Below are 17,680 nucleotides of genomic sequence, written 5' to 3'. Positions count from 1 at the left end.
AAAATACGATAATATAAATTAATAGTTATTAAACATCTTGTCGATTATTAAAGTTTTTGTGCCATCAAAATAGTCGTTTGAGCATAATTTAATCCAGTATAGAAAAAAAAAAAAATAAAAATGCCGGATTCTGGGAAGGAAGAAAATAATAAAGAGAATCAAGAAAAAAAAGTGGTACAAATATTACTTCTCAACTATACATGTTAGATCAGTGAAATAACCGGGTATTAATAATATAAAAAATGTTCAAATGTTATCTTTAGAAAAAGAAAAAATCATCCAAGGTAGCTGAAGGACAATTGAAGGAGAGTGTTAAAGAATCAGTAGAAGAGAAGAAAAAAGAAAAGGAAAAAGAAAAAGAAAAACCTAATACAGAAACTATAAAAACAGAAAATTTACAAGATAATATTCCCGTGGAGAAATCGAAGATTTTCAATGCTGTTTCAGTACCCAAAGAAGTAAAGATTAGAAATGAAGTAGGAAAAAGTGATCTGATCAAATTGTCAGAGTTAAAAGAAGTAACTTATTTAATTTGTTCTAATTTAAAATTTTTTTTTGTAACAATCGCATACGGATTGTGTATTTTTTCAGGCATTTCAATTATTTGACTTTAATTGCGACGGTATCATTGATTTAGAAGACTTAAAGTTTACTTTCATAACCATGGGCCAACCCGACGTATCTGAAGAGCAATTACAACGTATGCTATCAGAAATACCGACTCCGATTGACTTCGATGCGTTTATTACACTTTTTGGGTGAGTTAAGAAATACTATATAATGTAAAAAATAATATGAAGAAACAAGATTAACTTTGTGTGTGTGTATTTATGTGTGTATATACACACATACAATTTATTAATAGACAAAAAGTTAGTGAAATGGACCCTGAAGAAGTTATTACTGCTGCACTATCAACTTGGGATATGAAAAACATCGGAATGATTCCAGAAAACAAGTGATGAGTCTTAAAAATAAAAAAAAAATTAATACAAGTATGAAAATAAATTATATTGTTTTCTCTTTTTTTTTTCTTTTTTTAGGATACGAGATGATCTTCAAAAATTTGGTGACAAATTTACGATTAAGGAAATTGATCGTGCCTTAGAGGAAGCACCAATTTATTTGCAAGATGGTAATGCAATGATAGATTATATTAAATTTAGCAACAATATCTGTGGTTTTCAAAATCTTGCCGAAGCTAGACAATACCAGAAAAATTTAGAAAATGTTTAGAAAACATAGTTCTGATATTCGCTAATATTATGTAGAATCAAATGTTAGTTACGAAGATATTCTGTGTATCCAAATTCTGGAAATACAATTTCGTTTATCGCAAAATAAGAAAAAAAGTAATTACATTACATGACTATTTCAATATATTAAGTATATTTTATAAACAAAAATCTTCTCTTTCATTATAGTAATCAATTATATATTTTACATATTATTAATAATAAGTACTATTGAGCACCCTTCTTCGGTCTCTCGCCAAATATAGCAGTACCCACCCTTACATTTGTACTTCCAAGTAATACCTATAAAAAATTTAATTAACTTGCCTGATTTATATTTCGTGTAGATAAAATGTTTCATAAATTTACCGCGTGTTCATAATCGGTAGACATCCCCATTGAAAGTTCCACTTTTTTTAAATCAAGTTCTAATTCTTTACATAGTTCTTCTCTACATTTCTTCAAGCATAGAAAATCTGGATTTGGGCCGTTTGAAGTATCGTATCCGTAAATACCTATTGTCATAAGACCAGTAAATTCCAATTGCTTACAGTTATCCATAATATGCTTCACAAGTTCTGATACTTCTTCTACTTTGCAACCACTTTTTGCTAAAAACATTAAACTTCATAAATACAGTTATACACGCTTCAATGGAATACGAATGTTACATGTTATTTTTATTGTTACAACATGATTAACATAAATAAATTTTTATATCACTATTATAAAAAACATTAATTAATATTTTTTTTAGTACAACTGAATTTAAATATCAGTAATAAAAAATTAAAATGAATATAAACATTAACCAACCATATTATATCCCTGTGAAAAATTAGAATATATAAAATAACACATAGTAAAGTATAAGAAAAGAAATATATAAATAATGTGATTAAGCAATAATATTTTATTATAAATTAAGCATATTATATTGCAATTATACAAGAGAATTGGAATAGAATGAAATATGTTTAAATTGTTAACTATTACTATAATATATGGAGAAGATAAAATGGAAATTATTCTTAGATTTAGTTATAATAATGGAATATGATGAGTACAACATAAAATATTTTATTGTACCTTCTTCTTCACTTGTATTGACTTGTACCATAATTTTCAATTGTGAGTTATTTTTATTTACTTTTGAAAATGCATTATCAATTGCAGTTGCAAGTTGCTTGTTATCAACACTTTCAATGATATATAAATTTGGCAAACTTATAATTTTATTCACTTTATTTTTTTGTAAATGTCCAATAAAATGCCATCGAATATCTTTGCATTTGTCAATGATAGATGTATCATATGCTTTTTCTTTCAATTCATTAACATAATTCTCTCCAAAATGTCTTTGACCAGCCTCATAAGCAGCAACAATCAACTCTGGAGGCTTTAATTTGCTTACAGCTACTAAACGAGGTTCAAAATAGGTATATTCCTGGGAAAACAAATTAAGATTTTTTATTTTCTTTATAAAGATGTATTCGTAAATAAATAATAAACTTGCATACATGAAATGCGAGGTCAATATGGAACTACTATTAACATTACTTGAATAAAATACTTCATTAATACGATGATATTACAACTATTTTCATAAAAAAGGATCATAAGAAAGGATGTATAAAACACTTTCCCTGTGGTATCTAATTTATTGCATGTACATTAAAACATTTATTGTGTCAAATTAATATGCAAATTAATAGTTTATTTAAAATGGTACATCAGTGACTTTTCACTCGATGTTAATTCTGCACAATCTCAAGGCTCGTAAAATATATTCAGAATATATTTGTAGTACGATCCTTTTTTCAGTACTGTTGATGGCAATTTAAATTCTTCGACATTTTCTTGATGGCTGTGTACGGCAGTACGTCATGGCAGTAGCTGCACTGCCTGCATCATTCTTTCAAGATTTACCACCAAAACCTCCCATTAAATTACCCAATCCACCTGCTGCTCCCTGTTGCAATTGCTTCATGATATTCTGAAGGCCTGGCATACCACCCATTTGTTGCAAGACACGTGGATCCATCATTTTTGCCATTTGATGATTCAATTTTGCCATTTGTGTTGGATTAACGTTTTTAGCCATATCACCTGCTTTGAATAAGCCTTTGATACCACCCATTTTTTTCACAACAGCTGCAAATTTTGTATACTGAGTTATTAAGTCTTTTACTTCTTTTTCTGTTATGCCAGCACCTTGTGCTACTCTCACAATTCTTCCTGGTTGTTTACTAAATAATTTGGCACCATCTCTGCTATCTAATTCTGCATCATTCATACTATCCATAATAGTCATAAGTCTCTTTAACCTGGCCATTGATTCTTGCTCAGTTCCTTTTGACATAAAATCTTGACTAAATCCAGGAATCATTCCCATTAATTGTGAGAATGGTCCCATTTTCATGATATTTTGAAATTGTTCATACATATCTCTTAAAGTAAATTGACCATGTTTAATTTTTTCAAGTAATTCTTCATTATCATCTAAATTTAATTCATTTACTTTATCAATAAGTCCTTCTATATCTCCCATACCTAATAGCTTGCTAATAAATGGTTTTGTTTTAAATGGTTCCAAATCATCTATATGTTCTCCCGTTCCAACGAATATTACAGGACTTTGTGTTGCTGCAACAGCAGACAAAGCACCTCCACCTTTCGCATGACCATCTAATTTTGTTATGATTATAGAACCAACATTTACACGTTCTTTGAATGCTTTAGCTTGAGCTTCACATGCTTGACCTATTGTTGCATCCATTACAAATATTATGTTATCTGGTTGAACAGCATTAGCAACCTGTAACATCTCTTCAAATAATGATTCTTCTTGTTTATGTCTCCCACTGGTATCAACAATAATAATTTCATAGCCTTCTTTCTTAAACATTTCTACACCTTCTTGAGCAATAGCCACAGGATCCACTTCTGTATAACTGCCGTAAAATGGTATTCTTGCTTTTGTAGCATTTTGTTTTATTTGATCATATGCACCTGCACGGAATGTATCAGCACAAACTAAACATGCTTTCCAATTTTTCTTTAAATAATGGTAAGCCAGTTTGGTGCAAGTTGTTGTTTTACCCGCTCCTTGCAAGCCAACAAACATGATCACATTGGGACGGCCTTTCACAGGTTGATATGCTTTAACACCAGGATCTATTAATTTCACCAATTCTTTGAAAACAGCACTTTGTATCATACGCCGCTTATTAAGACCTCCAGCCATATCATCAAAATCAATAACAGTGCGAACATTCTCTCTTAATTTCTTGACTAACCTAATATTTACATCAGCTTCAAGCAATGCTGCACATATTTCCTTCAGCATAGAGTTTAATACTTCCTCATTTATTACGGTCGCATTGCTAAGCGACCGCAAAGCCGACGTAATTTTACGTCCTAGGTCGGCTAAGACCATTTTCGTTTATTTATTTTCACTCTTCAATACGAATATTCTTGTTTAGTGGTTAGAAAATTGACGTTGAAAAAATATGTCAAGATTATTCCAACTTGGCCAACACGACATGACGACACATCCGGTTAGTCATTGATTATACAATAAGTAAGACTCTCACGATACTTCAATTTTTGTAGTAAAATGATTTAAATGCCGATTTGTATTTTGTGAATATCTGAGAATGTGTAAACCCGTTATGTGAAACCTTTGTGCTCTACTTTGTTCGTATTTTGCTTTAATGATTATCATTCACAATCGCCATGATACATCTGTGTGACCACAACAAAAAATACATACAATGTTCATAACCTCTGATACAAAAAAAAAAATACATATGCACACGCATAAAATATTTATAAAATAATGGAAAGTATCGTACCGACCTAACAAAACACAACTTTTTTTATAGAATTGTAAAGGATACGTTTGTATGTATGTGCATATGACGTATAACCAAGGACAATGGATTTGATTGAAATAAATGACTTGAATTTAAAGTTAACATTATATTTTTACGAAAAAACATAGCAGTGGTCATATACGTATTCTTCCCACTTTTTTACGCTTTTTCGCCTTTTATCTGTTTAACAACAAAATGGCGACATACCGGTTCTCGTTTAGCAGATGCAGCGATGATTTTGTCACGAACTGATTTCAGACCTTCAACCACGTCTTCCATTTTGTACTTTTTAATATGATTAACAACTCTAAAAGTAATAACAAATTCTCAAAATTATGCGATTGAATCAGTTCGTTGATATATATTATTTAATTCATTATTTAGTTAACAATGATTCAAACTACTTTTAGAATATTATCTATATAGTTTACAAGTATATGTGAAAGATAATGTATAATATTTTAAATAGTTGGAGACTGATATTACCATATTATGAAAAGACGAAAATTTTTGAATATAAAAATAATACTTCATAAAATAAGTACCTTCAAATGCATTAAAAATTCTTCTATTACTTACATTCGAATTTATCGCTTTTATGATTTAGGAAGACGAGTAAACGCAATCTGAGCGAACCTAAGCGAACGTAAGTGAAACTAAGAGAACGTGAGCGAACCTATCGATAGCGGGAGAGAACTAAAATTTTTATTCTGTTCCACATATTTGGTTTCCTTGATAAGTTTCCGTAAAACATTGTAAAAAACATGATATTGCAAAATTTCATATGATAAATGGTTTGAATTAGATTATTTTTATCATTGCACTTGGCAATATATATAGCTGACAGTCATATAAGTTTTGATATGTCAACAGAGAGAATCATTAATTCGTATTACTAATGCTACAACGAGCTGTAACATATCGATGCTATGACAGCGTGAAAATTAATCTTGACGGATGATAACAATGTTTAAAAGTTTAGTTAATGTCATTCATCTGACGTATGCATCTAAGTATCCAACTAAGTGAAATGTTCAGTGATTATTCTATTGCTACGAATGATAGAATATTATAAAAATATATCTAGAGAGTTTTAAAATACAAAAACGCAAGACCTGTCATCAAAAGTAAGGCTATTAAAAATTATACAAATTGTAACACAAAGCGTAATACGAATTTGTCTTGATATAAATTAATCTTTAAAAATTAATCTTCAAGCTGCTGTGTAAATTTTAATGCGATTTAGAACACAACAATAAATACTGTCATGAATATAATGGATATGAAAGATAATCCTGAAAATGATAATTTTGGATCTTATCATGCTTTGTTGATCGCATTCAAAACGATGAAAGAACGTTGTCAACAATTACAAACTAGATTAGCTGCTGTAGAAGAAGAAAATTTATGCTTAAGGCTGGAATGTGGAAACGATAGATCTACTGCAATTGTAAAAGTCAATAGTAATGACAAAGCTGTGATTCAAACTTTACAAGTACGTATTGTATCTCCTAGCATTTGTATATATCTCAAATTGTCTGTTTTCATATATTAGCATATTTTACAGGAAAAAGTAGAGAATCTTAAAAAACAAAAATCACAATTAACTCATCATGTCTTTATGGTTGCTGCAGAAAATCGTCATTTATGGAACAGACTAATTAGATTATCAAAAGCTAATAAGTCTTTAGAAATGCATTTCACAAAAATTTCTGATGCATTAAAACAGCATCCTTCTACTCAACCATTCGATATAATGTCACATAGTTTTTATAATATTCCATCTCCTATTAAACAAGAAACAAATAAGTGTATATTGGGTATAGATAATGGTATATATAAAAACGTATAATTTAAGCTAATTTAAAATAAAATATTCTTTAAACAACATTAAAAACAATAAAATATATATATAGGTGACAAGGAACAAAGTTTGGAAGAAATATCACTTAAACTAATCAACAGTATTATGTTGGAAAAATCAGACCTTGAACAGCAGTATGCAGAGGTAAATATGAAGTGTTCTTTTTTAAGCCATTAACTTAAGAATATAATTAATTATCAAGAATATTTATTATATAAAAATAATACAATAATTTTATGTATTAGATGGTAGAATTACAAAACAATGCTGATTTAAATTTACAAAATATTGGTTTCACTTACCCAGAAGATTCTGATACCGACTCATTAGAACAATTAAAGCAACATGATGTAAGATTATCACAAACGAAGGATGCCTTATTAGCACAACAAAACAGATTGAAAAGAGCTATACAGAATATGAAAAAAATTAAAAGAGGTATATAAATTCATATATATAAATAACATCTTTTTTATTATCTTTCAAAGTATCATTTTGTAAGCTAACATATAATATTTTTATAGGAGGAATGTGTAATGGTTGCCGTAAAAATGCGAATAAAAAAGTTGTGCATATAGGAATACAATTTAATTCAGGTGACATTTTTCAAGAACATGGTTCAACACAAACAAGTTTACCACCTATAAGTTTATCTTTAGAAAAATGTACTGCTGAAAATTCAGATACTAATGATAAAATTTGTCCATTATGTGGATCTTTCTATGGAAAGTCTATTCCATTTGCAGAATTTCATGAACATGTTTTAAGTCATTTTACAAAAGACACATCTGTAGATGGATTTGAACTTATACATTAATCCTATGTACAGAAAAGTGATGAAAAGTAATTCTATAAAATTTGTTGTCAATTTATTAATGCAGTCTAAGTTACTGTTGATAAGTACAAGATAGTAAGATATGTAAATAATTGATAACTTTCAAAGATCTATTTGCCTTATTTATAACATTGTTCTCAATCAGTGAATTCTATAAAATGTTAATATATTATTGCATCAATTATACAGAATGGATAGCCAACAAATATTTTACTATAGATTATATATTTGTATCTTGCATAATGCTGAATATAGAAATTATTTACAAATATACTACTTATTTTCACAATAAAAATATTTCTAGATCAAATCAAATAACACATTGACATTACAAAGATATTACAAATTGTTTTATGAAAATTAGATTTCTGTAATGATTAAAATGGCATTAAAAAAAAGGGATACAATAGATGTCCAAATAACTTTTTTTGAAAATAGTCTAAATTGTTTTAAGCAAGTTGTGGAGGTTTTATATCCTTACTATCAGAAGGTTCAACCGTAGATGGTTCAAGAAGATTTTTATGAAACCATTCAGGTCGTTTCTTTGGCATCTCTATTACTTTTTGGTTCTAAATAAAAAAATTAATGGTACAAATCAAATTTTAAAATAATGTAAAATAAACATATTTGTTATATTAGTATAAACCTAAAATACTTATTATTATTATAGTCAAATAATTATTGAAATACCTTCCAGAATTCTTCTGTCTTGTTATTTTCTCCTTCATAAATAACAATAACATCTTCCTCAACTGCACTTAATCCTAATTTTTGTTGAATGGCATCTTGCATCTCTTTTGTTTCTATTTTGACTTTTTCATAACAATATCCTACGCAATAATGTACATACACTTTTAAGTATTTATGTACTTTAAATTAAAATTAAAATATTTAATACTGAATTCAACTAATCACCGCATAAAAGCCCAGCTTCATGATGACTACCACAATTAGGACACATCAAAAGATTAGTTTTTGGAACATGTGGTTTCCAGTTATATTTTGGAACTCCAAATCTTCTACTCATACGTTTTTCAATGGTACGTCTTACTGTTGGAACTCCCCATAAAAATCCATCTCCAATAATGTCTTTTAGAGAAAATCGACTACGATTGTTTACATTACATGGAAGATTTAAGCCATTACAATCTATTGCATATAATGCTTCTAAAGAAATTAAAGAAAATTGATAAGAAAGATGATAATGTTTTTGATCATTAAAGAGCAGATATTATAATGTAGCTTATGTAATAATTTACCTTTCTCCTTATATAAATACATACATGCATATATAAAAGTAAATATTAACCTAAAATATCGATGAAATTTTTATTTACCTGGAGGAAATTTACGATTAAAAATTATGTTCAACGTTTGTTCAATTTTTCGGAAAGCAGAAGTTAATCTTCTTACCATAGAAACTGCCATTATGTAAAAATTCTATGACGAATTTAATTAAGTTTATTTATTACCTCGTGCTCGAAACGCGAATGACTTTAGCGATACCGTATGGACAAAATATGAACTACAAACGCAATAGAGAAACACTATTGTTTATTACATTTGATGAAAGCAAGAAAAAACCATATAATGAATTATACATTTTTAAAGATAAATTAATTGAAAAGTATTTGTTGTACAAATTTTATACCTTTTATTTCTAGTTTAATTTATCCAAATGTACGTGTCGCATGAATCTGGTATGTGTGGCGAGAACTTACATTAGGTATCTTAAAAAAAAGAATTGTTTATTGTTTCAATTAAAACAATTGATAACAATCTTCGATCATATTTTTCTTGCATTAACTTTTCGTTATCACTTGCACCGATAGCATTCTCTGAGAATTTCTAAGTTCATTCGTCGGAATGTAGTCACGAAACAAAAAAGAAATAAAAGAATAGAAAAGTTTTCTGTGCGTTTTCTTAAAAAACTAACTTAGAATTTTGATATATTTTCATATATTCAACTTATTTATTCGAAAAAGGTCAGTCTCCACTTACAAATAGCGAATCATTTTACTCGACAGCATATAAACAGACTACTAAACGACCGGTCTTTTATTCGTTTTTAGAAATCAAACGAAATTATTTTGTTTCTCGTATGTTATAGTCTTTGTGTTATTGAACGAATGTATTATTGTTTGAATATTAGTTTTTTGTATTCCGCGAACATTAAAAACTGTTTAAGTAATAGAAAAATTGTGGAAAATATTAATTTCGTCTTTGAAGATCTTCGATGTTTATTCGTCGGAATACAAAACTAATTCGAAATTCTTACGTAGCTATATAGTAAATGTATGTAAACAAATGAAAAAGTATTGGTTTGTACTTATCTTTGCATTGAAAGTACAAATTTTTCTAAAAAGTTATGTATACAATGTGTCAATTTACATAGGTTAGAATCACAGATTGGAAACAATGTCCTTCATCATTATGCTCGATTCCATGTATTTGTGTGAATGTGTACAGCATCTGTGTGATAATACGAGAGAAAATATTTTTGTACGTATATTTTGCGATTAAATACAGATATTTTTGCAAAGAATGATATTGGTCAATGTTCTAATACTTACAGATCGGTAATGTTCGAAAATCTAGACTAAATCTTTTTTTTTTTCTTACCTTATTCCGATTAATTTCTTGTTCGTTGCAGCTTCCTCTGCTTCTTCTAAAGCCAATTATTTACATATGTATCATTTCTTCGTTCCTTTTTTTTCGATTCTCAATTATGTACAATTATTATTGACAGATACTAATCTATCGATACATTACTTCGATCATAAATTACGTAATTATTCGATATGTCTAAATAAAAATTTAAAGAAGTATTATTTTTTTCATGTGTTTATAAAATATATATGTACTCATATATACAGATATATATATATATATATATATATATATATATATATACGCATAAATACATCCATCGAATTATTTTGATTTAACAATAGCTCATTATTTCGCGCGTAATATATAAAGCATTGGGATAATCTAGGTACTTGTGATACAAGTGCGTATTTATTTAACGTTTCTATATCTTTAGAAAATATAATTGTTTCATTAGAAAATTATTGTCTATGTTTAAAATTCGAATTATTTACCTTTGTTATCCATATCGTATTATTTAAGCACTTATATTATATTTTTTATTATTTTTAATTGAAAGAAATAATATTTGATTTGACTAGCATAGTACCTGTGATGACGTAATAGAACAACGGACGGGGTCCACTTCCCAGTAGTCCAGTAGTCTGGTCGCCATCATAGACGCAGTGACAAGTGTACACAGTGCTCCGCATAATTACAGGTAATTAGAATATTTTTATCTAACATACACCCCTTTCCAATATATCAATCGATAGCTAATCACGCGATTTGTAAGAGGCCGCGTTCGCAAGTCGAGACATCATCGCGTTTAAAAGATATTCGCGAAAATAAAATCGGCCTTTCGTAGATCGCTCGAGGAGCTATTGCGTCATACTTTTTCTTCAATTTTCCTGCTTTATTTTCATAATATCGATACTTCTCTCACTTTTTAACGATATTTTAATCAATCATTTTGCGTTAATAGTTGTCATCGATTGATATTTTGTATTAAATTCGATCTTCATATACGATTATATATATGCACTCACACACATACACACACACACACCTTACTTGTGTATACGCACAATTGACTTATTTTATATAATAATACGATCTTATTTTTTCAGATTTCCAAGAATTTCACGAGGTAGAATACAGAGCATTGAATACACCAGTTTATACATCTCTTCGATACGATGGGTAAGTCTATCTCATTTTAATAACAAAGGCATAATAGAAAATAAAGCGAATAGAAAGAAATAGGTATATACGACATGGAGATCGTATTACTCTGTTGTATATATATATTTTCAAGAAATTCACCGACTGAGATCAAAACAAAAACAGTCGAGCGTCGAACTCTCTAAAGGTCAGAGGAAAGATCTTTACTCTTGTATAATATTTGAACGAGTACAGATTTACGAAAGTACTAATTTCGTTTTAATTATGTATTTTATTATGAAAAATTTTTATTCTAACTTTATTACGATTATTTTAATATTATAGAAATTTTATTATTTCGTATGATGCTATAGGATTTCGTATACTTTTTAGGTTATTTTTCATTGAATTTACTCTTGCAGCTATTATTTCATTTTAGAATTATTATATATTATGACGTAATTTACTATATTTTTATTAACAATTAGGTCTCTATATGGAGTTACCTCCAAATGTGAGACTTGGGCAATCGATATTGTTTGAGTTTGTATCTTAAGATACGAAGCAAGCACAATCGAGCAAATAACTGCATATTTTAATACATTTCAAACTTTCGATAATTTCTTGAATAATTGATACAGTTTCTTGAACTCTGGTACAAATTAATTTGTTTCTATTTTTCTGTTTCAGAACTTTATTGCGATCGCGCGCGTAGCAATGAAGTAATCGAGTGTTCGTGTCGCTAAAATTAAAAAAATATCGCGAAGTAGAAGCAGTGTTTGTTCGTACGCGTTTCGCGATTTAAACAATAAATGTTCTTACATGGACTGCGTGCAATGCAGTCGTTAGAATCAGTGTTTGTTCGCGAAGTACTTTGCTTTTTTAACAGTCGCACAGACTGTATTTATAAAAACAGAGTAGCTTTTCACGAAATAAATTCAGTGACCGTCCGTCAATAAATAACTATCGCGAATTAGAATCAGTGCATCATTGAAGAGGATTTCAACCAACGTCGATGTCGACCTACCTCATTTTCAACCAACAACGAATCATCCATCCTCAATTTCGACCTAAATCGCGGACGAGTGTTTTGGAGCCATCGCAGAACTTCTTAAGTAGTGAGTAAATAAATTTAAAGTCCCTCCAGTGCTCGATCATGCCGAGGATGAAAGGTCCGAATCGGCAAGAGTCACTGGTTGTAATTTTTTTAAATAAATTATTGACGAGCGCGACCGTGAGTAATTCCTTTTTTGGAATTACTCGCGAGTGGTACATTTTTATTTGTTTATGTGTTTTATTGTTTACATCTATCGTGCATGCTTATTTTTATTAGCTCAGGATAGGGTCTTCTTGTTTCATCGGTTGGATTAATTAATAGTGCAATTAATAAGTACTTTTTTATTCGTGTTTGTCCGCGATATTAGTAATGAAATCGGATACTAATTTATCCGATTTCGTCAAAAAAATATGTAATATGATCTGTGTTATATACATTGCTTCGTACTTGATATATTTAATCGCGATTTATCTCGATGTATCGATGTAGATGAACAAAGAAAAACAAGAACAAGAAGACAAACGCGACGGATAGATTCTGGAAAACGAGTGGTAGATCATGATTTAACTTTTTAAGTAGAACAGCCACTTGTTAAAAGGAATCGTCCGAGGTTTTTTGATTATTCTTTCATACAAAATTAAATAAATATTCAATTAATTTTTTTGATAAAAGAAAAGTCTCAATAGTCATTGTTTTTGAAAGAAAAAAGTCGAGTAGAGTAATTGCCAAAGAAACAAAGAGACTTGTAGAGTCATAGCCCGTAGGACCTAGAATAAGTTAATCAATTTTTAGATCAGGATTTTCAGCTTTTAACAAACTAATTCCCGTTTCTCCCCCTCATGCTTTCTGCGTTCTCATCTATACGTGTGCCCAGGTGTTACACGTATGGGTGAGAAACAGTTAGTGTGGGTTTAGTTTTAAATTCCCCTTATTGGCGGCTGTCATTGCGTTAGTGATTGCGCACGATGTACTTTTCGCTTGTGTGATCGTGTTAGGTAGTGAAATAGTACATCGTTTCGCGATAATTTTTAAATAATTATATATCTTACATATTTAATATATTATCATTAATATCGTTTTGCATAGTAGAGTTACCACATTTCGTGGAAATATGGAAATACTCGTATATTACTAGTATGTTGATATACTGGTATATATTAGTATTCTTTGCTTTAATCATTTACGCAATAATCATTAGCCATGACAGTCGATTACAGCAATTGGTACGTACTCCTTAATTTATAAATCATACGCGTTTGAGCTAGGGTGTCGGAGGTGCCCCGGGGCATACTCTCTAGTTTAGGCTTTTGCACCCTGGCGGTATGTGAGAGAATCGTGGAGTGTGTGTGTTGGTGTGAATGCTTTGCTATTTTTTAAATATAGGTTATAGGCAGGCAGGTAGCATACCATTTTCTGTGTGATTGTGTTTTTAATTTTAAGCAGGTAGGACCGGATGATATATTTCCACTCAGGAGTGGAAAGTATCGTCTTCGGAAATAATGCAAAGTTTCAGCCAATTTTAATATTTTTAATATTTTTCAATTTCAGTTTTTTTCCATATTTTGCTGACACTTTGTATTGCGTGATATATTATTATCAAACAGTTTGAAAGTCTTTGCATTTGTTTAGAAATTCATTTTTTTCGAATTGCTAAAGGCTTTTGAATATGTTCGATAATTAGTATTAAGTATATTAACTCTTCGCAGAATGATGATTTTTGTAATAATTGTTTCTATAATATTTAATTTATTATATAGATATATACATATATAAAGATATATCACAGATTTCATAGTTTTATAATTTTTATTATTTCTTATACACCGAAGTGCGAAGAATTAGTATTCTAGGTTCATCGATTAGAATAAATATCTGCTGGGGCATTCGAGTAAATGTGCCTGTGTTAATGTGCACGGTCAATGGTTTTTTCGAGTCCATTGATTGTCCACAGGCTAGGATATTTCGCGGGATATATAATACCTTTATTTTTAATTTTTTTATTTTTTAAATATTTATAAAATATGAAATAATACGTAGTCAAGGATATGTGTCAGATAACATCGAATCGTCGTTCAAGCTGTTGTACTTACTGATTTTGACATATTGCTACGGCTATGTCATTGGATTAGAAACGAAGATTTACGTAAAAATTTTTATTTTTGCCGTTGACAAAAAGGAAGAATTAATTACGTAAATAAGATTAGGGACACGGTGTTAGGTTTTCAAGAACAGGGACGTTTTTATTCTGTGTCATAGCCCGGAGTACTATGTTGATTTCTTTAATTACACAGTTAGAACGATGGATACTTTTTGGTGCATAAACTTTTCTTGCGTCGCGAGTAGGGAATGCCCTTAAAAAGCAGTGATTAGGGCACGAAGCAAAGAAGAGGCTATATGCCGAAGAGGCCCCCACAATATTGTGGCTCAAGAGGGCAACTATCGACGACGAGTCATTTTTTCAGAGGATCATAACATGTTCCTCTGATAATGGCTCGTAGTCTTATCACATTTTTTTTACCACGTTGTCATTTTGCTCGTCAGTAATAATTTTTACAGATGGAGATGATGGATCATTTCATTTAATGTTGCTAAAGTAGAGTCACGCGTTAACATTTTTTTAACAACATGATGTAGGGATTCATAAAAATATATAGGAAAAAAAAGTGCTTCTACATATTGACACGTCGAATGGACGTGCTGTTACATTTCATGTTTTTGCATATTGATTGTACGATTAATATATTTTCTTTTTGTTACAGGTGAACATCGTTGGATTTGTTAACATTAGTTTTTTTTTCGATTTTCGCGTATTAGAGCGCCTAAACTGGCTGCTATATAAAAGATATTTTCTTTAAAAATTCTTTATATAATTTCAATATTAATTATAATCAATATAATTGCAGGAATTATATTCAAATATTTGTAGGAACTTCCAAACATTTTGAAGATGTTTATTAATGTAATGTTTCATTATATGTGTTTCAGGTCTCGTTGCATACATCTTATGTGTGGTTTGTTTTTTTTATATTAATAATATCAACAGCATGTAGAATAAAATTGCATACTCTTGCAGTTTTATTTTGTTCGTTTTTACTCATTATATATACACTATTTTTAATTTTTCAGGTATTTGATAATGAATAAATTCAAAATATTAATTGCAAAGAATAATATAAAGTATACTAAATACTAAAATTATATATATAACTCAGAATAATTTATATTATGCATTATTTTACAAACTAATATATTAGTAAGTAATTATTTTTTCAAAATATAATTCTATTGCATGTTAATTTATAAGACATGGTAAATAATTCATAAGACATGTTGGGATTATATGTTTGATTTTTTACGCTTTAGCACTTTCTTAATAGTACTATTAAGGATTCTAGTTTTAAGGTTTTTATTTTTAAGGCTAATTTAAGACAAAAATGGTAGATCAGTTAATTATCTGCCGCTTAGTAATTAAGATAGTTTAAAAAAGCTTGGATATATATATATATACACTTGATTCATGAATGAATGCCATTATTTGCAAAGTGGCAATTATTTATGAATTAACATATTTTTGTTTCATAATTTTCTCAATTACCTTATTTAACTTTTAAATCTCCAAATTTTTCAATAACATAATATATTAATTATAAATGTAACATAGTAGTGATTATAAAATACATGTACGTTGTATATTTCCGGGATATACAAATTATATGTATATCATATTGCGTGAATTAATTATATCAAGATCGTGTAAAGATATTTTTAAGATTATTAGTAAAAAATTCAAGCTTTTTCTCCCGGGTAGGATAGGGCAAAATCGCGGTTGATGAATCTTCGATCGACCACGATCGGGTCGATAGAAGATTTTTATTAAACGTGATTAATTAGAATGTTATTTTAGCCCGTGGATCTCCATATGCAGCAACCTCCATGCGGTGGGACCTGGAAATCGATATTACTTACGATATGTGATAAAAATAAATAACGTAAGTACTGTCGAGCTAATGGCTACATTTAAATTCAATCAAAAATTATTGTGTTCCATGATGATTTTAACTATTTTTCCACTTTGTTTATTGCTCGTATCTCAATAGAGATATAAGTAAATTAATTTCTTATTTTACAAACTCATTATTATAGTATATATATACATATTCAATACATAAAATTAAATACATATATACATATGCAACATATATTTTTATTCATATATATATATATTATTGATAACAAAATTGTATGTGTAAATTAATGTTTGTTTGAATAAAAAATTACGTCTAGGCTTTCAAGTAATTAAGAGGAGCCAGTTGCTGCTATATCTTTCGAGAATGGATTGTCTTATCATATGTTTTATTTTTTATCAGAAAATGCACAAATTCTTAATTAAAATTTGAAACTTAATTATCATGAACATTAACATCTTAGTAATTATCTTTTATCTTGCCTTTACAATTTTTATCGTTGATCTAATGATATCTATAATTTTTGTTTAAATAATGTATTTTATAAAAAAGCAATTCATATTTTATATTTTTATTGATAGTATATATTCAAGATTCCTCAATTATTCGATTTCTCGATTGCATCATATATCAAAATGTAGAATCACGCGTTTAAATGATTTATAGAAATAGATTGATAATAGAAATAAAAAATGCATTTATATACTGGTACGTCAAACGGGCGTATTATATTACCTTCTATTGTATTATAGCATTATATATTTTCGTTTTGTTTCAGATGATCATCGTTGAATTCGCTAATATAATCTATTTTCGACTTTGCATACATAGAAAATTAAATTTTATTAATTTAGGATAGGGTCTTCTTGTTTCATAGATTGGATTAATTAATAGTTCAATTAATAAGCACTTTTTTATTTGTATTTGCTCGCGATATTAGCAGTGAAATTGGATATCAATTTTTTCGATTTCGTCAAAAAAGCATGTAATATACGTTTTATGCATTGCTTCGTACTTGGTCTATTTAATCGCGATTTATCTCGATGTATCGATGTAGATGAACAAGAAAAAACGAACAGAAGACAAGCGCGAC

The 17,680-nt window shown here is 29.0% G+C and overlaps 5 protein-coding genes and 1 long non-coding RNA gene across 10 annotated transcripts; 3 read left to right on the top strand and 3 right to left on the bottom strand.

Annotated features, from left to right (window-relative positions):
- Positions 1 to 30: 30 nt before the first annotated feature.
- LOC127064814 (myosin regulatory light chain LC-2, mantle muscle-like) lies at positions 31 to 1,236 on the top strand. Of its 2 annotated transcripts, none has more exons than XM_050996388.1 (5): positions 31 to 174; positions 264 to 518; positions 592 to 758; positions 866 to 958; positions 1,044 to 1,236. In XM_050996388.1, exons 1-5 carry the CDS (start codon positions 121 to 123, stop codon positions 1,234 to 1,236), a joined length of 762 nt encoding a protein of 253 aa, XP_050852345.1. In that variant the 5' UTR covers positions 31 to 120. The 2 variants fall into 2 exon arrangements, with proteins under 2 accessions (XP_050852345.1, XP_050852346.1); XM_050996389.1 differs by having other exon boundaries at positions 53 to 171.
- A 120-nt stretch (positions 1,237 to 1,356) lies between these two features.
- Positions 1,357 to 5,741, bottom strand: LOC127064815 (pyridoxal phosphate homeostasis protein). The gene is made up of 5 exons (XM_050996390.1): positions 5,693 to 5,741; positions 5,321 to 5,420; positions 2,325 to 2,682; positions 1,605 to 1,846; positions 1,357 to 1,538 (listed from the first exon to the last, which is right to left on the bottom strand). Exons 2-5 carry the CDS (start codon positions 5,390 to 5,392, stop codon positions 1,464 to 1,466), a joined length of 747 nt encoding a protein of 248 aa, XP_050852347.1. The 5' UTR covers positions 5,393 to 5,420; positions 5,693 to 5,741; the 3' UTR covers positions 1,357 to 1,463.
- Positions 2,877 to 4,678, bottom strand: LOC127064811 (signal recognition particle 54 kDa protein). The gene has a single exon (XM_050996380.1). It carries the CDS (start codon positions 4,672 to 4,674, stop codon positions 3,154 to 3,156), a length of 1,521 nt encoding a protein of 506 aa, XP_050852337.1. The 5' UTR covers positions 4,675 to 4,678; the 3' UTR covers positions 2,877 to 3,153.
- Positions 5,420 to 8,085, top strand: LOC127064813 (protein spindle-F). 4 transcript variants are annotated; one of them, XM_050996385.1, is made up of 7 exons: positions 5,420 to 5,759; positions 5,987 to 6,240; positions 6,332 to 6,608; positions 6,681 to 6,945; positions 7,030 to 7,121; positions 7,223 to 7,415; positions 7,502 to 8,085. In XM_050996385.1, the coding sequence occupies exons 3-7, from the start codon at positions 6,381 to 6,383 to the stop codon at positions 7,792 to 7,794; spliced, it is 1,071 nt and encodes a 356-aa protein (XP_050852342.1). In that variant the 5' UTR covers positions 5,420 to 5,759; positions 5,987 to 6,240; positions 6,332 to 6,380; the 3' UTR covers positions 7,795 to 8,085. The 4 variants fall into 4 exon arrangements, with proteins under 4 accessions (XP_050852342.1, XP_050852340.1, XP_050852343.1 ...); XM_050996383.1 differs by lacking the exon at positions 5,420 to 5,759 and adding an exon at positions 5,764 to 5,907; XM_050996386.1 differs by lacking the exon at positions 5,420 to 5,759 and having other exon boundaries at positions 5,855 to 6,240; positions 6,360 to 6,608.
- Positions 8,019 to 9,332, bottom strand: LOC127064817 (39S ribosomal protein L32, mitochondrial). Its single transcript, XM_050996392.1, has 4 exons — positions 9,150 to 9,332; positions 8,728 to 8,979; positions 8,503 to 8,642; positions 8,019 to 8,381 (listed from the first exon to the last, which is right to left on the bottom strand). The coding sequence occupies exons 1-4, from the start codon at positions 9,238 to 9,240 to the stop codon at positions 8,262 to 8,264; spliced, it is 603 nt and encodes a 200-aa protein (XP_050852349.1). The 5' UTR covers positions 9,241 to 9,332; the 3' UTR covers positions 8,019 to 8,261.
- A 1,737-nt stretch (positions 9,333 to 11,069) lies between these two features.
- LOC127064363 (uncharacterized) lies at positions 11,070 to 12,350 on the top strand. The gene is made up of 3 exons (XR_007781660.1): positions 11,070 to 11,122; positions 11,532 to 11,604; positions 12,256 to 12,350. It is a non-coding gene; the product is annotated as an uncharacterized LOC127064363 (long non-coding RNA).
- The last annotated feature ends 5,330 nt before the right edge of the window (positions 12,351 to 17,680 follow it).

This window comes from Vespula vulgaris, chromosome 6, assembly GCF_905475345.1.
Source record: "Vespula vulgaris chromosome 6, iyVesVulg1.1, whole genome shotgun sequence".
NCBI classification, from domain to species: Eukaryota; Metazoa; Arthropoda; class Insecta; order Hymenoptera; family Vespidae; genus Vespula; species Vespula vulgaris.
Note: the sequence above shows the minus strand (reverse complement) of the source record. Positions and strands in the feature narration are given on the sequence as shown.